Raw genomic sequence first — 22674 nt, 5'->3', positions numbered from 1 at the left:
GTTGAGGTTATTTTTTCCAGTGTGCATTACTTTATATTTATCCACATAAAATTTAATTTGCCATTTTGTTGCCCAATCACTTAGTTTTGTGAGATCTTTCTGAAGTTCTTCACAGTCTGCTTTGGTCTTAAGTATCTTGAGCAGTTTAGTATCATCTGCAAACTTTGCCACCTCACTTTTTACCCCTTTCTCCAAATCATTTATGAATAAATTGAATAGGATTGGTCCTAGGACTGACCCTTGGGGAACACCACTAGTTACCCCTCTTCATTCTGAGAATTTACCATTAATTCCTACCCTTTGTTCCCTGTCTTTTAACCAGTTCTCATTCCATGAAAGGACCTTCCCTTTTATCCCATGACAGCTTAATTTATGTAACAGCCTTTGGTGAGGGACCTTGTCAAAGGCTTTCTGGAAATCTAAGTATACTATGTCCACTGGATCCCCCTTGTCCACATGTTTGTTGACCCCTTCAAAGAACTCTAATAGATTAGTAAGATACAATTTCCCTTTACAGAAACCATGTTGACTATTGCTCAACAGTTTGTTTTTCTATGTGTTCTTTTAGATTGAGACCATTTTCCTTCTCTCTCTCTCTCTTTTTTTTTTCCCTGCCCAATTCCTCTCCCACCCCAAAATAAATAAATAAGAGTTTTACACATGGAGTACTCTGTATGTAGTTCTCTATGATTCCAGGGGCCTTGACCAGGTAAGTTCCTGGCAGAAGTGGTAGCCCGTGTAAAACATAGAGGAATCCAAGTCTCTCCTTGCGTGGATTCTGAAAGCACAGCTCTAGAAGAATCCTATTGACTCTGTAGACAGCGAGGGCACATTTCCTGTCTCTGGGCTGCAGGATAAACCTAGAAAATTTAGAGGGGGTCACAGGGATTGTTTTGGACTCTAGATCAGCATCTTTCTATTTGCCAGAGGACAGGATCCAGAATATGGGAGGTTGGTGGTCTCCAAAAGCCTTTCCGTGTAATATAGTTTTTGTGGCATCTTATACCTGTATGATACTATTTGCCAGGCTCAACGCGAAAGCCCTGCAGAGTTGGTTAAGGATAGTATATCTGCCACAGTACAACATACAGTCTGTCAGTGATCTCCCAGAAGATCCAGGAGACAGTCTTTTCTGTGGTGAACAATGTTCAGATATGTCTGCAAATGATACTGTCTGGGCACTTCAGAGGCATCTCCTTCAATAAATATTTCAGCATGAAAGGAAAAAGCCTTTATCTATATTCCAGAGATAGCAGCGAATCAGTTTCTTGACGGATGCTGTCCTCTTGGCTTGGAGTCTAGGTGTTCCCATGTGTCTTCCCTCAATATCTCTGCTACCAAGATCTCTTAGCAAAACTAAACAGCACAGAGTGTGAGTGAGATTAATAGCTCTGACTAGAACAGATCACTTCTTGTTCCCATGTCTCCTAGGCTTTGTGTTGGTAGCTGAGCAGCTGATTCTTTCTCTCGTTACCTGAAATCCCTAACTTTTAGCAACCAGGATTGTAATGTGTTGATGAAATTTGACTGACCAGGGGAAATTCAGCAAATCTTTCTGGAGAGTTGTAAACCTGCCATGAATGAGGCCTATGCCTTAAATGTGATGTGCAAAGTTTCATTAAGGGGCCTCTAGAATAACTGGGGAATGTTTCTGTTAGTGAAATCTGCTGAACGGCTACATGTGTGCTGCATGAACATATGACACATTACTCATCGTAGCAGCTGGGACATATGCTCAGCTTGGGTAAGCAGCTCTGCAATCTTTAACCAGTTCTCCTCAGACCCACCTTCTTAGTTGCTGTCCGTGCAAGTTAATCTCGCAAAAGTGGAGGGTGTGATGACAGACTGCAAGGAGAGGTCCCATACCAGTAACTGGCTCTCTGAGCAGATTCAATATAGATCCCCACTTCCCTTTCCCTCTTTTTTGAGTCCTGCTGCTACACTTAAATTAAGTGGACAGCAGCTGTGGTGGAGTTAGGGAGCCACAGCTCCTTAAATAACCTCCCACCATGTATCCAGATCCCACAATGCATTTCTTCAAGGCACTGCTTTCTAGAGGCCATTGACTTAGCAGTGGCAAGGTATGTGATTCCTAAGTATTTGGGTATTCACTAACAATTTGTTCAAAATGCAGTTATTGCTCAATAACCTTTTTGCCATTTTACAACTGGTGTTCGGTTGGAGTGTTTTTGAGTTGGGGAGGGTAGGGGGGGTTGCGTTTGTCTCAAGTCAATTAAAGCAATTAGTTTCACTTATTTTGTTTCATTTTCTAGCTTCAGGGGCTAGCCCAGTACCACACTGTTTAGGTTCTGAACACTTCAAGGAAAGTTTGCATCCAAAGAAATGGATTTCAATTAGATATTTTTTTAATTGTGAAAATGTTTTCATTCATCTCAAAGCTTAGAAAACTTGTTTGTACAACATAAAGTGTTTCTAGATTGGCCTTCATGTGTCCTTGAGTCACGAACCCAAAAGTTCTAACCATGAGGAAATCTGAATAGAATGTTTTCAGGTTTTTTAGAAGTGGAATAAGTAAACATATCTGCCTGACTTCTCCTGAAATCCAGACCAGAATAGCTATTGGTGTGTTGGTAATGGAGTGTCCTGCAGTTTTGAGAGCCCAGGGGACTTCAGGGTTTCTGGATTCTGTTCCACCGACACGTTGCAAGAGCATGGACAAAGCACTTTCTCCCTCCAGTTCCCCATCTGAAAAACAGGGATAATATTAGACCTTGCAGCACTTCAGTGAGATAAGAGCTTATAACATGCTTTAGCTCCTTTAAACAGGACTATACACGTATTAAAATGGCATTCACTTTTTCCATTGCTCTTTCAGATTCCAGAGACTTGTTGAAAGAATTTCCACAGCCGAAAAACTTGCTCAACAGTGTGATTGGAAGAGCCCTGGGGATCTCTCATGCAAGAGACAAACTGGTGTATATCCACACTAACGGGCCAAGAAAAAAGGTAATTCCATTATTAACCTCTGGCTGTGGAGGAGTGCTTGTATGTTTAGGTGGCAAAGGGCCAGGAATACTCAGAGTTGTGATTTTTAATATACACGTCTGAAGCACTATTGCAATTCTAAATGGTTTATTGCACAGTAGTATGTGTTTCAAATATACTCCTCCTCTGTCTGGTTCTTCATCTCAGCACATTTAATATGCATGTGAAAACCCAGTCTCCATCTCTAACCCACCCTGTTTGTGGAAGGATGATTATTTGACATAACTAGTTTGCTGTAGTTGGCTTCTTTCAGCAGGGAGGCAGCATGTGCTTAGGGCAGCGTGCTAGGAGTCAGACCTGAGTTCTAATCTTAGTTTTGTCACTGACCTACTATGTGATTGTGGGCAGGTCATTTCGCTTTCCCGGGCTTCAGCTGTGACATCTGTAAAAAGAGGCTAAATAAAAAGCCCTTTGAGATCCTCTACTGAAAAGTACTAGCTGAAAATAAGTTCTGCTTAATGATATTTATTAAACCTTTCTCTTGCCTGGCATTCAGAGAGGTCACCCAAGCACTCGGAGGAGAGGGCTTGGATTCTGCACTCTCTCTCACTTCACTGCTCTTCTTTTCTTTTCAGAAAGTCACTCTGCACATAAAATGGCCTAAGAATGTGGAAGTGGAAGGCTATGGGACCAAAAAGATTGATGCTGAGAGGCAGGCTGCAGCTGCTGCATGCCAGCTCTTCAAGGTGAGCTGCTGTTCCTCTCCTCCTCTTCTCCCCCTCCCCACTCCATTCACCCCCTCAACATCCCTGCCAAGAGTCAGGAAGAGGCCTCTGAACTTTCTGGCCTACCTTAATGACTGTTTGACCTCTGGCTTATTTAAAGCCCTTTCCTCCTCCGTTTTCTCAGTTGTTTTGTCTTCTAGTCAGGAATAGAGGCAGCCCCACTGTTGGCTGGCAGTGGCTGGATGTGGCTGAGCTTGCACGCCCACTTGCTCCCATGGCCAAGCAAGTAGGCTGTCTGAGCTCATTAACAGCCTTGAGGTTCTTCTCTATTATGTCCTTTGTTGTCCTCAATCTCCAGCCAAAGCTTCGCTCTTGGGAGAGATGGGTGCACCTAATGCTATCCCTGTGTGTTCTTCACTGAGAAGCTCTCCCCTGCCTCGCTGTCGAACAGTATAGAGTTCTATTGGGAGCTGTTTGGGAGGGAGGGAGCACGGTCTAGTGGCTGGAGAACCACCTTGGAAGGCAGGGTTCTAGGTGCAGTCCCAGCCCTGCAGTTGATTTTGCTGTGACCTTGAGCAAGTTGCATCACCTCTCTGTTCCTTTGTTTCCTTGTCTGTAAAATGGGGACAATACTGACCTATGTTCTATTAAGCAACCTATATACAGGGGTCGCTGCAGCTTCCCCCTAGAATTTAAATCTAATTGCTTCCAAAAATTAAAAGAGCAATATAGTTGCAAAGCCAGCCACTCAAAGGTTAGGAAATAACAGAATTAAGGTTGCCTATGCAACACTTAATTTTGCCCCTTTATGCATATGCATTATGATGCAGTCTTTAATTACGTGATCACGGATTCTTTTTCCTCAGGATCCCTGCCTCATTCAGTGCACAGGATGGATGGTGCTCATTGAATGAGTAGTGATGGAATGTTTTGTCTTATCATTATTGTTCAGTGTGCAGCCCTAGACCTACTTTACTGTGCAGTATGAAAAGCATAGAACCTATGAAAAGCTAAAGCTTCTCAATCAAATGGTGGTAATTTTTTTATCATGGGGAGGGGGGGAGATATATTTTACTTCAACTGTGTTTTCAGAAGCAGATGAACCATTTTTGCTGAAATTTTTCAAAACAGTTCAGCCCAATGCATGCATTTGGCACAGAAAATTTCAGCCTGAATGGTTAGTTTAGCAGAGCTTTACACAACTGAAAACAAGGGTTTTATAGTCTGAAGCATTGGGCAACTTTATCTAAAGGTTGTGATTCCAGTGCTATCCACAATAAATAAATAGTTTGCCATCCAAGTAAACAGGTGGTACTATCTGCTTAGGGCCAGGAACTGTCTTTGTTATATGTGTATGTAATAGCTGGGGCCCCAAATCAGGGATTTGGATCTCAAGGCTCTACCACAGTACAAAATAATACTATCCTGTCTAATAGGGGTGTTCTGCATCTAAATGAATGAATGTTGCCAAAGCTCTTTGAAATGTCACAGTAAAGAAAAGCAAGGTGTGTGTTGTCATGGGTGTCCCTGCACCTGTTGTCGGTACATTGGCAATTAATAATCTTGCAATTAATACATCTAGTACATCTTGCAATTAGTAATTACTCAAACAGCAGTTGGGAGCTCTTTGTAGTTTCAGGCGCAGACAAGTTTTGAAATCCCTGTAGGTTACAAAACTCAGAAACACCAGCATCTGTCACTCAAAGGTAAACGTCTTACTTCCGTGAAAGAGGAGGACATGGAAAATTAACATTTTCCCTCACAAGAACCCCAGTGGTGCGTTTGCTGGGATATCCCAAATATTTTTTGTTCGTTGAAGTAAATGTGAAGTTTTTTACTATGTGAATCAATATTGTCTATTCTGGGAGAGAAAAGAGGAGTCTAGAAAAGTTAGTGTAGTCTGCGTTGTGTTGTGGGGGAGATTCAGTGTTTTAAAACACCAAACAGATAGTGTCTGCTGTTCAACAAACCAGCATGCACTGGCCCAGCCTTTGTAAGCAACGGCATGATACCAAGCCACTATATGTGATCAAAAGAGAAGTCGGCAAGAAACAGATTTCCCTTTTAAGGAGTGACTATAAATAGGTACAGGAGAAATACTCTTTTTTTAGGGTATGCAAGTCCCTTTTCAGCTTCCTTTCACTCTCCTGGACACAAGGGATTCATCTCTGCATGTCTCCCTTTGAATCGAGCATGGTCCCACTCTACTTTAGAAGTTGCCGAGTGCTGCTAGCTTCCTACAGCTGTCTAACAATGTTTGACTCTTCCATTCAGGGCTGGGGGTTGTTAGGGCCAAGGAATGAGCTGTTTGATGCTGCAAAGTACCGAATCCTGGCTGACCAGCTTGGCTGCCCAGAGGACAGGTGGTGCCCCGAAAGCAGATGGCGTTCCAAGTCTGGACCATCTCTAGCTGACTTGTCGACTTGTTGGAGACGGGTGGAACCAGATGACTCCATCCAGTCCATGGAGCAAGGCAGGATGCCTAAAGCAATAAGAAGAGAGGAGCTGGAGGAAGGGGAGCTAGAGGAAGGAGAATTGGAGGAAGGGGAGCTGGAAGAAGACACAATTGATGTTACTGATTACCTATCTATGGCACAGAACGAAGCTCGGACCCCAGCTAGAGACATGAGGTAAAATCATGTTCTGAGAAGCTCACTAAAGCAGGGGAGTAGTGAGAACATGGTCGGTGCACTGGCTGATATATCCCCATAGACCTCAAAGTTGACCCCTCGCTGCCCACAACATAGTGAACACACAGAGGACTTCAGCAGAGTGTGAACATAAAGCTCTTGTGCCAGGCTCCATGAGGATGCCACGCATGCTGTGCCATTCCATGGTGGGTCTGCCTGCTTTCATACCTAGATCAGCACTAGAGGGCTTGAGTTTCTTTTCTGGACTCCTGCTCTTCTAACAGGCAATTGCCCCAGCTTACTCACTGCCAGCCTCAGAGATCTGGTGGGGAGCAGTTCTCCTGGCCTGCAGAGTTTGTCATCTCCAAAAGCCACACTTAAATTTGGCAGTCTTTTTAAACCTTGCCAGTGTCCTCCAGGAGAAAGACAAGTCAGGACCTGTATTTCAATTTTTTTTTAAAGGGAAATACTTTGGGACAAGAGGGGAAATACTTTGAAATTTACTTTGTCTCCTAAAGAAGTAGTAAAAGCCATTCCTGTATTCCAGTTTTCATTGCAACTGTAAATATTTGGGATGGCAGTTACTTTCAGTAGAAGCTAGAATTCTGACTTGGAGGTTCCATTGGCTAGAGGGATTGTCTTTATTCTGAGTTCTGTAATGCAGTGTAATGGTACTCTCTATCCAGTTGGCTGCAAACCCTCCATTGCTAATTAACTCAGTAATCTCCAGTACTCACATTGTATTCTTTAATTACTCGACTTTAGGCTATGGCAAAGTAGCTGGAGGGGGAAGGGTTTGAGCACAAATAGAATTAGGGAGAAGAGAGAGGTTTGTTTTTTAAACCTACCTGAACTGTTTTACTTTTCGTCTCGCAGGGGAGGAGCCTGTGTTGAAATGACAGATGACAACAATGCCATCAGGGCTCTGACCCAGTTCCCTCTACCCAAAAACCTTCTGGCCCAGGTGATTCAGATTGCAACCTCTTCCTCCACAGTCAAGGTGAGTTGCTGTTCCAATGGCTTCTCCCATCTTCTCTTGTTGGGAATCTGCCTTTCAGCCGCTGGGAAGGATGAGCTGCAGCAGTTGAAAGGGTGTAGATTTCAGGGAAAGAGAAGAATTCTTTGCGGTTCCCCAAGGGTTGGCTAGATAGTGATGGGCTGAAATTAGGCTGAAGAACAGGAAAACCTTATTGACAGTGAGACTTGGGGAAAAGTCCCTCGGGAGAAACAGTGGGAGCGTTGTTACTCAAACGAGAAGCTGTTGTTATATGTGGGTTTGTGTTCTTGCTGGGCTGAATTGTGCTGCAAGCCCCCTTGATTTGTGCAGCCAGCCAGAGCCATATCCTTTGTTCTGAGAATTCTGTAATGTTCATTGGTGGTCAGATTTGTCCAGAACTCCACTCCTGCCTACATCTCTGGTTTCTTCTCCTTCCTCTGAGCGCTTCACCCACCTTCTTTTCAGACTTTGTGCACTGCACACACTGAAAAAAATTTGACAAGGCTTTGCCCCTTGTATCTTTCACCTTCTAACTCCCTCCTTCCGTGAAGTGCTCCACACAGCAGCCTGTTTCTATCTTATCTTTGTACCGACCAAGCCTTTAGGATGTGAGCTCTCAGGGGAAGGGATTTAGTACAGGTCACCTCTGACTACACGGATGCTGCTATGTAAACTACTGGCTTAGTGTATGGGGGAAAGCAGTGCACGTGAAATACCTTGATTTTAGGAAGGTTTTTCACACAGTGTCGCATGACATTCTCATAAGCAATCTAAGGAAATGTCTATATGAAATTATTGTAAGGTGAGTGGATAACTGATTGAATGACTGTGCCCAGTGGTTTGCTATCAAACTCAGAGGACATATCTGCTGGGGACCCACATGGTTCTTTCCTGGGTCCAGTACCACTCAATATTTTAATTAATGACATGGATAATGGAGTCGAGAATGTGCTTATAAAATTTGTAGATGACATGAAGCTGGGAGAGGTGCAAGCACTTTGGAGGACAGGATTAGAATTCAAAACCACTTTGACAAATTGGAGAATTGGTCTGAAATCAATAAGATGAAGTTCAATAAAGACAAGTGCAAAGTATGTATGTAGTATAATTGTAGGTGAGTTGGTCCCAGGATATTAGGAAGCTTGTCTCTCTCCAACAGAAGTTTGTCTAGTGAAAGATATAATCTCACCCACCTTGTCTCTCTAAGTGCAAAGTGCTTCATTTAGGAAGGAAAAATCAGATGCAAAAAAACACAAACTGGGGAATAAGTGGCTTGGTGATGGTACTGCTGAAAAGGATCTGTGGATTATAGTGGATCACAAACTGAATATGAGCCATTAATGTGATGTAGTTGTGAAAAAGGCTAATATAATTCTGGGGTGTATTAAAGTCATGTCGTATGTAAGACATGGGAAGTAATTTGCCACTCTACTTGATACTGATAAGGCCTCAGCTGGAGTACTGTGTACAGTTCTGGGTGCCACACTTCAGGAATGACGTGGACAAATTGGGGAGAGTCCAGTTGAGAGCAACAAAAATGAGGTAGAAAACCTGACCCTTGAGAAAAGGTTAAAAAACTGGGCATGTTTAGTCTTGAGTAAAGATGACTGAGGGAGGACCAGATAAGATTTCACACATGTTAAGGGCTGATATAAAGAGGATGGTGATCAATTGTTCTCCGTGTCCATGGAAGGTAGGACAAGAAGTAATGGGCATATTCTGCATCAAGGAAGATTTAGGCTGGATATTAGGAAAAATTTCTCACTGTAAGGATATTTACACTCTGGAATAGGCTTTCAGGGCAGGCTGTGGAATCCCCATCACTGGAGGTTTTTAAGAACAGATTGGACAAACGCCTGTCAAGGATGCTTTAGGTTTACTTGTTCCCTGTGCTGAGGCAGGACCTGGGCTAGACGATCTTTTGAGGTCCCTTGGAGCCCTACTTTTCTATGATTCTATTCCAGAAGATACTGCGTTAAAATCTTACAGGTAAAAATGCCCTGCTGTTTAGGTAATATAGCCTAGTAAACTTTTCAGAGGCTCCCTCTGAATAAACCAGCCTTTCAGTTGCCTTCCTCTTCCCTCACAAGCTGCCTGTCTCTCTTTCAGGAATTCATGCAGTTCCGTACTGTGGGCACCAAGACTAAGATCTGCAAGCTCACTCTGCGCTGGCCCTGCCCGATGACCTTCGCCGCCAAGGGCCGCCGCAAGGTTGAGGCCGAGAACAAAGCAGCAGCACTGGCTTGCCAGAAGTTGAAGGTGAGTGACGTGTCTGGTAGCAAATCTTGATGTGGCTCCTACCACAGCATCCCTTCCATGCAGGGGGCAGGCTGAGCCTCCGAGATCTAAGGCTGCTGCTGTTTCTGTGTCTCAATCTGGGTTCCCTGCTGCCACCTAGAGTTGACTCCATGGGTCATATAATTGTCCTTGTCTCTAGGCTAATGCCTTAGGAGTTTGTGCAGGGGCACAGCAATGGAGTTGGGAAACAGATCGTGAATCTCCATGGCGCTGGTGGGAGTTTTTGCCCATCAGCAAAGTGATGTGTAAGGATCAACCTGCGAGTGGTGGGTCTGTCTTTTCAGCTGCTGAGCTGCCTCCAGACATGGTAGGCTGGCCCCCTGCTCCTTCAGTCGGGTCAATCTGACCACTCTATTCTCCTAGCTCTCTGTCATGGGAAATTACCTGGCTCCAAAATCAATGGGGAGAGGGCAGGCAGGAAAGACTATTCTGGGTCAGCCACCTACTGAAGTTTGTGGAAGTGCCAGTAAGAGGATTAATAGTTCTTGTAAGTGAGTCCTACTGGAAATTACTGCCTATGCCATTCCTCTGATCTGACTCTTCCCTGGCGAATTTCCCCATTGGCAGTGTTGGTGGCAGGGGCAGCGCTGGGCTCCAGTGCGTGTGTTTCACAGCAGGGAAGATCCTACAGGGTTCCCCTGGGTCTCAGTCTCCTGCCCTGGTGAAGGCAGGAATTGTTGGGGTTGGGACCTTCCTGGGTAGGGAGACTTGCCCTTCCTTGCTCACCACCTTCCTTTGGGGAAGGCGCTCGCAGTGGCTAGGCAGGGAGACGCTAAGCTAGATGAAGAGAATGGCTCTTGCAGTCAAAGCTAGTCTGGCTCTGAAAATGCTGACTTAATTCTCATCTGTGCTGTGTTCCCTTCCCACTCCCTAGACACTGTTTCATGTTTACTGTCCCCGTTTGTCTCCCTCCTTTCCAGAGCCTTGGCTTAGTGGATAAGAACAATAATCCACTGAGCCATGCCATGTACAACATGACGTCCCTCAGGGAGCTGGGCGAGAATCAGAGGAGACCCTGCCACATCAAAGTCCCTGAGGCCACCCTGCGTAAGATCGAGAACTACCTGAACCACGTAAGACTTATTCACCTGTCGTAGGGCCACCTCTGGGCAAAGGGGGCAGCTAGGTTCCCTGTCCCTGAACCAACCGAGCCACAGGTATCATACGATAGCATATGAACTCAGTGAGCTGGCTTTTGTCAGCTGTGTACTGGGAGGGCTGCTTTGGTAATCACAAGCCAGGGATCTCGGGTGTGGGACTGGCTTGTTCACAAATCACTCAGGGTAGTGACTGCTCTCTTAGCACAGGCGGGCTTAACAAACTATACAGTGATCTCTGCTTCATTTACTTGGCTTACGATGAGCAGCTGCAAGTATTTGTAGATGGCCCATGGGGATTTTTCTCTCATGGCCCTGAATGCATTAAATGTTGGGCACAACTTTTGTAAGGGTACTAGAGCAGTAGGTGCTGGTTACACAAGGTGCATTACCAGGAAGTCTCAATTCTCAACTCAGAACCAGGCTGGGATGCTGAAAACAGTGGGAGTTGTGCCTACTTCCACTAGGATAGAGGCTGGTCTCTGGTGTGTGCAGAGATGGCGGGTGGCTGTCCAGTAGATGGTGGTACTCTGCATCAGTACAGAGTTAGTGTCCCAGCCTGTTTCTGGGAAGCACCGTTGTTTGGGTAAGACTGAGTCCTGAGATCCTGACTCGGCTCTAAAATGCCTGTAGTCCTTTCAACCTGAATAGGCATGTCCTGACCTGAGGAACTGCCTTCTGCTCCCTAAAATCCCTTTGTGCTTTCCATGGGATCCGAGATTAATTTCTTGTCATGCTGTTTTGTAGCTGTGTATGACTGAACAGCAGCTGGGTTCCCGTGGACTCTAGGGGTCTAAAGTTAGCTGGCCTGACTTCCCTAGGGGATAGGTTTATTTTACAGCACCTAAAGCACTGCTCATGTAAGGCCTGGCCCCTGCCCTTGGGCGCTTACCCTATTTCTAACATTGATTGTATGGGGGTGGAAGGCAGGCTGGGTCACCACTACATGATGCTGCGGTTTCTCTGTTCTGTCTTGGGCACCGCATGGAGGATCAGTTATCAGGTCTCTAAAATCTTTGTTGAAAGGACTGAGTGCTCCAGACGAGGTTTGAACTGAGGCAAACGTAGAGGGCTAGCTGAGATGTGCCAAGCAAAGGGGATGGCTTGAGGTTATGTTCTGAGCTGAGTCTTTACAAAATGAGAATTCAGAGGCTGAATTGCCCAAAGGACGTAAGTTGCAACTTGCTCCTGGCCATGCGGTCAGTGCCAAAGCCAGCATCCTGCCTGCTGGTCCCCAGCTCTGACCCCGCAACATACCCTCCTGGCATTCTGTGTTCTAAGGAACTGCTTCAAAATTAACCATCTGTCTGTGCCAATTTTCTCCTCCTCCCTCAGTTCCCGGTGGACTCGAGGGAATCCAGGCCTCGGATTGCTGACGACATGATGAACCTGAGTAAGGAGTCTGGTGCTATCAGTGATGCCATCACAGGGAAGACGTACACGCCCATGTCGGAGGGGGAGGAGGTGTGCCTTAGCCAGAACCTCCTGGCCCTTTGGAAGAGGAGGGGTTCATCGTGGCTGGAGAGCCACCAGCTGCCTGTGGATCCTCACAAGGACACCATCTTGTCGGCCATTGAGCAGAATCCTGTGGTGGTAATAGCAGGAGACACTGGCTGTGGGAAAACCACCCGTATCCCTCAGCTGCTGCTGGAGCGTTACATCCTGGAGGGGCGCGGTGCCCGCTGCAATGTGGTGATCACCCAGCCGAGGAGGATCAGCGCCATCTCGGTCGCCCAGCGGGTTGCGCAGGAGCTGGGTCCCAACATGAGGAAGAACGTGGGTTACCAGGTGCGGCTGGAGAGCAAACCACCTGCCAGGGGAGGAGCCCTGCTCTTCTGCACGGTGGGCATCCTCCTGCGAAAGCTGCAGGGGAACCCCAGCCTGGAGGGGGTCAGCCACGTGATTGTGGACGAGGTCCACGAGCGGGACGTCAACACCGACTTCCTGCTTATCCTGCTGAAGGGCATCCAGAAGCTCAACCCCGACCTGCGCCTGGTCCTGATGAGTGCCACAGGGGACAACCAGCGCTTCTCGCAGTACTTTGGGGACTGCCCCGTGGTCAAGGTGCCAGGGTTCATGTACCCCGTGAAGGAATATTACCTGGAAGAGATCCTGGCCAAGCTGGGCCGGCACAGACACCGGCACTACGAGGTGAAGGTGAGCCTGCAGCATACTCTGATTTGTTTCCCTGTCTGTGACACTAACCCCAGAGATGGCTAGCGGTGAAAAGAGATTTGGGCTGGGACTAGTTCCATCCTGCTGCATCTGCACTAGCCTAGTGCTGCTGGGTTTGGGTTGTCAGCTATTGGCAAAGTTTTAATTCCAGCCAAGACTTCCTGAGGTTCCCATTAGGTTTGGTTAGATCCCATTTATGACCTTCATCTAAAATCTGAATCAGATCTCAGACTTGGCTCTAAACTCCTTGGCAGTGGCTCCTTTGTAATGAACTGCAAACTCCCTATGGGTTTGCTTGCACTTGAATGCTTTGAGATAGAGGAAATGGGCCGCCAGCCAATTCGAGTTAGCTCACGTCAGTATACATGTAAGTTGGGACACTCCAGAGACATTTGAAGCGGGCACACCTGGTTATGGTTTACTCTGGCCTCTAGTAGTGAACACAAATGTTTGTGGAGTGTCCAGACTGCAAACCAGTTAGCTGACAGCTCGTTAAACAAGTGTAGATTACCTACATGGCTGAATTCTCCTTTCCCTAGTTCTGTCCTTGGATACATGCTGCAGCTTGGGCCTATTTTCCCGAACTCTGTCCCCCTGGAACACTTCCTTATGTATAGATTCTTCATAATATTTGTTGGCTTCTGGGGTGTGTCCAATCACAGTAGGGTCCAGTCTCTCTCCCTCTCTGACACACAATCACTCTCTCTCACACACACACACTCTCTCTCTCTCTCTCTCTCGTTCTGTTATCCTCTTAAAAGATCTTTACCACTCCAGATGCCTGCCCCACTCCTTGGGTGCGCTCTCTTTCTCACTTGCAAAGAAATGAAAAGAAAAGCTGCTGGCTCGTGCTGCCCAATGGATTCACTGATGTCCCATTCTCACATGGCACCCTCCTGCCCCCACTAAAAGCCATGATTTAACTGAGCTGATGGTGACCATATAGTACATAATGCTGATATTTACAAATCCCTGCAGACGCTCACAGACTGGGGAAGGGAGGTGGTATCCGCACTTTACAGCAGAGGTTGTGACCAGAATGAGTCTGAGCCTAAATTCAAGCTCCTGGAGTTATTGGCTCATAGTGCTGTGATCAGACTGCTAGCCCATGTCTCTTTTTAAAGGTGTTTGCCATCTTAGGGGGATGCTGCAGGGTGTGTAGCACCCCTCTCCCCAGCCCACTGGGTCACTGCCGCTACCCCAGTATTTACATATCCTCCTGTGTTTCTCAGCAATCAGATGATGAATGTGTCCTCGACCTTGAGCTGATCACTGACCTTGTGCTCCAGATCGATGCCCATGGAGACCCAGGTAGGTGCTGCTTTACTTTCTCCCTTGCCTGCGGTTTTGGAAGATGGGGAAAGAGCAGGTGGAGCCTGGACCCTTTGCCAAAGCAGATCAGACCCATAAAATAGGGCTGGCTCCTGCAGGGGGCTGGCATCCTGTCTTTTTCTACGGGCACTGAAGGTATTGGCAAAACCAGCCCTTGATCCTTGTATTGCGCTGGCTGAGAGCACTGTCTTCTGGGTCCTGGTGGTGAAACAGCCACAAACTTGAGGTCAGCGATGCCTGAAAGCTCCTGTGTGGATGTGCCATCAACTCCTTTGTATTGGATCTGCTCTCTGAGCCCTTTCACCCTGAGGCAGCCCAGGGTAAACCCTGTTGCCGTTAGTGTGCAGCTGCCATGTGCCCTTGGCTGCTATAAGCTACAGAGAGACCCCATGTCTGGGATTCACTGAGGCTGCAAGCAGATCTGAAGAGTTTGTCAGCAAAGGATGCACTCACTGGTAACGTTTGGGTCTGCATATCGCAGAGTCAGAACAAGAGTGAGCCAAGCAAGTGGATTTGTGTGTAAAGCGTTGCCATATAATAAAAAGGGGGTGACCTTCCCAACTCTCTTGAGATCGCATCAGGAGCCATAAATCAGTTGGCACATCTGTCTCTTGGGGGTAAAGTAACCCGTTATACGAATGCACAGTGCGTCATGTTCAGGAGAGCAGTGACCTTACTTGCTTGAATCTCCTGGGGCATGGGTAGAGCGGTGGTTATTGTGTTGGCAAATACTATTTGACTTGCATGGCATTTTTCAACATGGATTATCGGGCTTCAGAGACATAGACACACTGTACCACTGAAATGCAGCCACTCCTAGGACGAAGTGCAGCAGCTTCATTTGTACCAGTGTCCAGGGATCTTATGTTCCCACAGAGCAGACAGGATCTCTGATTATTTTTTTTAAGGTTGAGCTCCCCCCAGTAAACTGCGTAGAATGCTTCATCTCCCCAGGAAGGATGAAGGCTGGTTTCAAAACTATGCTTTTAGTCTGGCTGTTTCAAAGCCAATAAGCTTCATTTCCTCTCATGACACTGAGCTGGGATCCGAGGACACCTGGTGCTGATGTCTGTCTCAGTGGCAGAATATCCCATGAGCTAGCCACCATGAAAGAGTTGGTTATACTGTGTCTAAGTGCTCTGACAGGCTGTCATGTATTAAATCACCCACTACATTCTCTCTCTTGATTTGATTTTGTAACTCCCCGGGATCCCCCGGCTGAAAGAGTGGCTCGCACGGTGCTGTTTGTCTGTGATCTGTATGGACATGTCTGACAGGTTTTAGTGGTGATCAGTCCTGATAGGTCGGTACCACAGACTTGGTAACCTGTTAGTCTCATGTTCATGTTTCTGGGTCTAGACGGGAAAATATTGGGCTTCTCCAGGACTTCTTGGAGTATGGGAGACCTGGCACAGAGGTAAGAGTCATGGTGTCTGCAGCTTGGAAAAGAGCCCCATGCATCTCTGTGTTGCCTGTTCTGCTCTTGATCCTTTGCAGGCGGGATCCTCTGTTTCCTTCCTGGCTGGCAGGAGATCAAAGGAGTGCAGCAGCGCCTGCTGGAAACACTCGGCTCTCAGAACAGCCGGTACCTTGTCTTACCAGGTGAGGTGGCTCTCCAGTGCTTGGGGGGAGAGGGAGCAATGGGTGGGGCTGAAACATAGTATTTGAGATAACACTTCCAGCTGGTGCCGTCTGACGCAGAATAAGTTTGGATGCGTCAGACACACTGGTAACTCTGTCACCTAACTATGCATTTGGGGTGGATTGCCCAGGCCATGCTGGTCTGGCTGCTGCTGAGACCTGGGGGACATGAGAGGAACAAACTCACTCCATCTGCCATCATGGAGCCCACCAAATGCCATGTTCACTGTAAATATATGCTGAGCTCCTAAATGGCGTAGCCAGGGGAATCTCCACCTATGAATTCCAGGACCCCTGAATCATCTGCTGTAAGCTGGAGCCAGCACAGAGCTCTGCTGGGGCCAGGGAATTGGGCAGAGTGAGGGCTGGGTGTGTGAGATTCCTAATTCCAGATGCAGCTTTGCACTGCGCGTGTAATTTCATTCTTATCCCAATGGGATGTTTTAAAACATTTTTGTAAAATAGTGCTTCGTATCTGGTGCCTTCCCACCAGACACCAAATGGCCATGCTCCATAACCAGGCTGTGGCATGCTGGGTTGTGTGAGCAGGAGCTGCTCTCCTCTGAAATATGCTTGTTTATTTCTGGGCCAATTGCTCCACTTACCTGCTGTTCTTTGGGGCCCTCAGCATGCAAGCCCATCTGCTGTCAGGAATTTCCCCAGGTCCCTGAGCCATAAGAGGAAATGTGTGGGATGGAGTTACAGGTCTTTGGCTGCAGCCTCTGCTGGTCAGGTGGCATTACATCATAGCTGAGCCAGACCCAATCCCCTACGCGGGGCCAGGTGGAAGAGCAGGGTGGGAAAAGTGGTGTCCTCTTTAAAAAGTGGAAATGCAAGAACCATGCAGAATGGAATGTCTCCACCTGTGGGTGGGAAATAGGTACTACATCTCCTACAGCTAGGAGTCCTTGGGAAAGTCCAGGTGTGCTCTGTTTGATCTAGGGCAGTGGTTTTTAACCATTTTTCATTTGCGGACCCCTAAAAATTTCAGATGGAGGTATCGAGCCCTTTGGAAATCTTAGACATAGTCTGCAGACCCCCAGGGGTCCACGGACCACAGGTTGAAAACCACTGACCTAGGGAACTTCTGCCTGGCAGGAAATTCCTAGATCTCCAGGTGCTGCTGATTTTTTTTTAGGTCACAGAGGTTGAAATGAGCCCTTCCTATATGCAGCACCTGGAGTATTTTGCCATCTGCTGTTTAATTTTACTGTGCTCGACCCTTCCAAAGGTTGGTTTTGGGATTATTGGAGGAAACGGGTGAGTCTGATGAGTAAACTTGGGAGAACCATTGGTCACGGTAATGCCAACGTTAGAAACAACTTTCTTTGCATGTGACGGCAGTGACTAACCCCAGCCTCTCGCAAGGGGCTGAGAGAAGGGGCCTACGTGAAGGAAGAGCATAAGCAGTATAGAGAGAGTTCTGGAGGGCTGAGTAGACCTGACCACCTCCCTGACTGGTGCTGGTGGGCTGGGCAGGGCTAACTCTGCATTTTCTCATGCCAGTGCACTCCAACATCCCCATGATGGACCAGCAGAACATCTTCCAGCGGCCCCCGCCTGGAGTGAGAAAGATCGTCCTGGCTACCAACATTGCTGAGACCTCCATCACCATCAATGACATCGTGCACGTGGTGGACAGCGGCACTCACAAGGAGGAGCGCTATGACCTCAAAACTAAGGTGCTAGCTCTTTCTTGCCCCGTGTGCATTCCTGGAACAAGCTGCAGCTGATGCGTGATTCTTAAAGCAGCAGTTGAGATGCCCCCTGCCTGCCATTAACTCCTTGGTGCTCGGGACTGGAATTGCTGATTCACTTTGCATGTGATCTCTGCAGAGCAGGGATAATCCACCCCCCTCCCCCCCGTCTCAGAGGCAGGTCAAAACCAAAAAATCCTTCTCAGGCACAGGCCATTGTGAGTGAGTGTGCAGGGAGCATTGGTTGTGTGAGCCAGCTCCCTCCCAGTGCACAGCCTGCCCCAGTGTTCATCGGGAATCCCACCCCTGAACAAATCCTGCTGTCTGTGTGCCACCCTCTGTAGATCTCCCTGCCTTACAGCCCTCCCTAACAGACGCCAATCAGTCACTTCCTAGTAGCCAAACCCAGCTGGCTGTTGCTCCACCAGCGGAGCGAGTACTGTTGAATAGTGGCATGAGGCAGTGCCTGCTGTGCTCCTGATTCCCCAGACATCAAGAGAGACTGAATAGGATTTAAAGTGGGTTCTTCATCAGCATAGCACTGTGCCCAGGCCCGGAGCCCCTCTCTCTCGAGCCAGCAGCATTCAGCGAGGCAGCGTGCTGGGTCTCAAATGAATTTGTGCTGTGGCTGCATGTGTGGCCATAGCGTCTGAAAACGTGGGCTGTAGCCCACAAAAGCTTACGTTCAAATACATTTGTTAGTCTCTAGGGTATCACAAGTCCTCCTGTTCTTTTTGCTGACACAGACTAACACGGCTACCACGCTGAAGCAAATTCACGGTGGTCTCAGTTATGACAGTTAAAATATACTATTGACAGCCTGGTCCCTCCAGAAGTCGTGGTGGCCTCGCTTGAGAATCTCTGAGCTGAAGGATGTGCTGAGTATTGGGGCGGAGTGTGCAGACTTTGTCCAGCAGATGGCACCAAACTTGGCGTTTCCCTTCAGCTCAGACAGATGAGAGAGAGAAGCCTGAAGAAGGAAGGCAGGTGCTAAGCTGTGCACAGCTGGCTCGCATGCATATCCAGCTTGTTGGCTGCTGCCATTGCAGCAGGGCCGTACAACCTGAACAACTGGGGTTCGACTGGTGGGATAGCCTGTGTGTTTGTTGCTGCTGTTTGGCAGACATGTGAAATCAAGCTCCCTTCTGTCCAACTCTGGAAGGTTGCCTTAGTGGAAGGTAAAGGTCCCATGGTTCTTTCCACAATACTGGAGGGTTGTGTGTGTCTGAGATGCCAGAGTTTGTATGAAATGTACAAGCAAGGCCCTTGCCCATTCTGCAATCAACTAAGGATTATTTTATCCAGCTCTCCCCTCCTCCAAATCCCACTGTAAGTCTCGACACACCTAGCTTCCCCTGTCGCTTGCTGCAGCATTCTTCATTGCTGCTCCTGACTAGGTGTTCAACCCCGGAGGCAGTTGCATCTCGGTGGTGGGTACATTTACCCTTTGTCTGTAGTCCCTGTAGCAGGTTGTTTGCAAAACACTTGGCCCCAAAAGGGGTGTGTGTGTGTCACTAACTGGCCCAGAACTGAGGAGAATGGGGAGAGCTCCCCAGCTGCTGCACACTAGAGAAGCAGCTTGCCAGCTAGGTCTGTGCTAGGTGTCATGGAAAGCCCTTGGGGCAGGGGTTCCTCAGGTCTCTGGGCTAGAGGGGGAGCTTAGTGAAACAAACTAAATCTAAGCAGGAGCACTTGCCTCTAACACTCCTCTTCCCCCAGGTCTCCTGCCTGGAAACGGTGTGGGTGTCAAAGTCTAACGTCGTGCAGAGGCGAGGGCGTGCTGGCCGCTGCCAGTCGGGCTTTGCCTATCACCTCTTCCCTCACAGCCGCCTGGACAAAATGCCCACTTTCCAGGTCCCTGAAATCCTGCGCACTCCCCTGGAGAACCTGGTGGTGCAGGCCAAGATCCACATGCCAGAGAAGACGGTAGGTGTAGCACACGGCTAGGAGGAGACAGTGCTGGCAGAACTCTGTGCCTGCTCCATGTCCCTTCCAGTCAGTGGTTTTGAGCTCACGTCTGCAGGTAGTAAACGGGGGAAAGCCAGGGTGCTGCAGGAGGTGCGGATAAGTAGGTAGGATGTTCCCCGAGGGTTGGTACTGACCTGTGTGCCGGCGCCATGCTTAGGGGGCCCTGTGGTCTTGTCCATGGATACTCATTAAAGATCGTGTTTGCCTGAGCACTGATAATTTCACTTTGCTGCCCTACATTCCCCATATAATTTCAGCAAGCTACAGTTTTCGCATCTCTTCCTGCCCTAGCCAGTAGTGTTAATGCAGGGAGCCCCCAGGAGGGAAATGTGCAGATTAGCCAGGGTTAGTGCCCGGCATACGTGGCGCCATGCAGTAATGCAGAGCACTGAACTCAGCTCCGTGCAGGTAAGCAAAGGAGAAAATGACATTCCAGTGTTTCGATGTAGAGCAGCCATTTCTGGGCAGGGTGGAGAATTCTTCTGCGTGGGTCAGAGTCGCTCCTGAGCTGGGGGAGTCTCATGTTGGCTCTGTGTGTGTGTTGCAGGCAGTTGAATTCCTCTCCAAGGCTCTGGATAGCCCTGACATCAAAGCTGTGGATGAAGCAGTGATCCTCCTGCAGGAAATTGGTGAGCTAACTCTGAACGTGGAAGGGGAGAGGAGCCACAGCTCCAGTACAGATCTAAGATGCTGGGCTTGGGACGGGATCTTCTTGCTCCGGGCTGGAGTGGGATCTGAGCCCTCGATCAGAGCAGGGAGTAGCTGGGACCATTCCAGCCATAGTCACTTAGCTTGTGCTGGTCTAACTCTGGATTTCGTGCACTGCTTTGCTTATTGGGGTAGGTGAAAAGAGAGGGAGGAGAGCAGTGGTTTCAGGAGTTACAGCTGGGTGCTCAGCTGACCATGTGGACATCTTGCAGCCCTTTCACTCTTTCTTAAGAGGTCCGAAGCTGCTGGGGGCTCAGTGACTCCCTCAGGGCAATGTGGTCCTGAAGGTTCGTGGCTGGAACCCAGGGGGCCGTGCCCATCCTGGAGGTGACTCATTGGATGGCACCCCAGGCTCCTGCGTCAGGTTGCTGCACTCAGCAGGGTACTTGCCCTGCCTGCTGAGCGGCATCAAGTCTGAAACCAGTGGCCTCCCCTTTCCGGTGCCGCGGGGAGGCTGATGGATGTGCCCATGGCGGCGTTCTCTTGCAGGAGTGTTGGATCAGCGGGAAGCCCTCACCACGCTGGGCAAACGCCTGGCCCAAATCTCCACAGACCCTCGGCTGGCCAAAGCCATTGTCTTGGCATCCATCTATCGCTGCCTTCATCCGCTGCTCATCATCGTCTCCTGCCTCACTCGGGACCCCTTCAGCAGCAGCCTTCAGAACCGAGCAGAGGTGGATAAGGTGAGGGCTGCCGGCTGGGGCAGGGAGGGGGCGAGAAGGGTTGTTGCTCATCTAACTCAGCTTCCTTGCTCTAGGCGAAGGCCATTCTGAGCAGAGAGAGCGGGAGCGATCACCTGGCCTTTGTCAGGGCTGTGGCGGGCTGGGAGGAGGTGCTGAGGCGCAGAGACAGCCGGGCCAGAGATAACTACCTGCAGGACTACTTCCTCTACGCCCCCAGCCTGCGCTTCATCAACGGTGAGTCCCGCAGGCCCCTCCCACCGCAGGAGCAAGTGCTGTGTGTCCCAGGCCCAAGGGGTGAGAGCTTGGCTGTAATGGGGGTGGGACTCTGGGCAAATCCCTCATGGGCGAGCCCTGACCTTCAAGTGACTGCACAGCTGGGCCTCCTGCCCTTCTGCACAGGAACTGACAGAGAGCCTCAGGCCAGGCATTTGCCTGTGACAGTGAGTGAATCGGCCTCGCGTGACCTAGACAGGTGTGGGTGCTTAGCGGGAGTCAGTCTTCTGTCTGACCATGGGTGCCCATCCCACTGAGGGAAGGGAGCAAAGGGTCCGTGGTGAAGCACCTGAGTGGGGAACAAGCTGGCAGCTCTCTGGGTACAGGCTGTGAGCTGGGGCTTACGAAGGGGTGGGCAGCGGCTCCTGTGCTGAGAGCCAGATGCTCATGCCTGCCCTGGCTCCTCCCCACAGGCCTTGTCAAGCAGTTCTCCGAGAACATCTACGAAACCTTCCTGGTGTCAGCGCCCTCAGACTGCACCATGCCCTCTGCGGCCTGCAACCAATACAGCGAGGAGGAGGAGCTGGTGAAAGGCGTCCTCATGGCCGGCCTTTACCCCAACCTCATCCAGGTAGGAGCCCCCCCAGGTGACGGGAGCTCTCTCCCTTCCTCTGTGGCTGCCCCAGGCCTGGGGCTCAGCAGGCTGCCAGCACTCCTGGGCATTGTGGTCCCACTGCACACTCTCTCCTGGCTCCCTGGACGTTGTCCATTTGCCTAGTGTGTGAGAGGGTGGAGGTGTGGGGCTGTTCTGGGATCACTCTCCTTCCACTGGGGCTCTGTGCTCATGTGTCTGTTGGTAGGGCAAGCAAATTGCCTGCGCCCCATCCCATGTGACATAATCACCCCACCCCCCCAGATCTCTCCCACTGCCAAACCAGCCAAGCCGTCTGGTCTCAAACACAGGCCTGTGCTCATCCAGCCACTGCTCATTGAGGCGATGGACAATTCCTCCCCAGTTGGGCTCCCCAATCCTCTGCCTCCGGTGACGTGCTTTGCAGCAGCCATGGCTGGCCATCACTTCTTCCTGCCCACAGCCGTCACCTGCCAGCAGCAGGGAGAGGGCAAGGCTGCCACAGCCACTCAAGGTGGCCAGGAGGGAAACCCCTGCTCAGATCTTGCTAGTTGCCCTGGATTCCAGCAGCACCTGGCAGGCCTATGTGTGAACGGACTCTGCTGCTTGCTGAGATGCCTTTCCTGTTCCCAGGTGAGACAAGGCAAAGTGACCCGGCAGGGAAAGTTCAAGCCCAACAGTTACTCCTATCGGACAAAGGCTGGCACCGTCCTGCTTCACAAGTCGACCATCAACAGGCAAGTGGCAGATGTGAGGGTGTGAACACGGGGGCAGAGGGTCCTGGTGCATGCTGAGGCCAGCACCGTGGGGAAGGGAGTGAGCTCCTGGACAGCAGGGCTGGAACCTCCTCCTAGGTGGGAAGAGGAGCTCCGCTGTTCCAGGGCTGCCTGGCCTTGCCCTTTGGACAGGGCCCTTCGCTCTGGGCTGTGCCTG

At 49.3% G+C, this 22674-nt stretch overlaps 1 protein-coding gene across 6 annotated transcripts in view; it reads left to right on the top strand.

Moving 5' to 3' along the window:
• DHX30 (DExH-box helicase 30) overlaps positions 1-22674 on the top strand; it is a 41122-nt gene that overhangs the window by 16822 nt on the left and 1626 nt on the right. For 5 of the 6 annotated variants that reach the window (XM_050942445.1, XM_050942447.1, XM_050942446.1 and 2 more), the window contains exons 3-18: positions 2837-2967; positions 3582-3692; positions 5946-6301; positions 7178-7301; positions 9408-9557; positions 10517-10669; positions 12029-12850; positions 14101-14179; positions 15698-15802; positions 17348-17523; positions 19258-19464; positions 20054-20135; positions 20704-20897; positions 20972-21131; positions 21584-21741; positions 22375-22478. In XM_050942445.1, the coding sequence (XP_050798402.1) occupies positions 2837-2967; positions 3582-3692; positions 5946-6301; positions 7178-7301; positions 9408-9557; positions 10517-10669; positions 12029-12850; positions 14101-14179; positions 15698-15802; positions 17348-17523; positions 19258-19464; positions 20054-20135; positions 20704-20897; positions 20972-21131; positions 21584-21741; positions 22375-22478 (3112 nt within the window). Of the gene's footprint in view, positions 1-2836; positions 2968-3581; positions 3693-5945; positions 6302-7177; positions 7302-9407; positions 9558-10516; positions 10670-12028; positions 12851-14100; positions 14180-15697; positions 15803-17347; positions 17524-19257; positions 19465-20053; positions 20136-20703; positions 20898-20971; positions 21132-21583; positions 21742-22374; positions 22483-22674 lie in introns of all 6 variants that reach the window. The other variant, XM_050942442.1, reaches the window with a different exon arrangement.

This window comes from Gopherus flavomarginatus, chromosome 2 (assembly GCF_025201925.1).
Source record: "Gopherus flavomarginatus isolate rGopFla2 chromosome 2, rGopFla2.mat.asm, whole genome shotgun sequence".
Lineage (NCBI taxonomy): Eukaryota > Metazoa > Chordata > Testudines > Testudinidae > Gopherus > Gopherus flavomarginatus.
The sequence above is the reverse complement of the archived record's forward strand: the minus strand, read 5'-3'. Positions and strand labels throughout refer to the sequence as shown.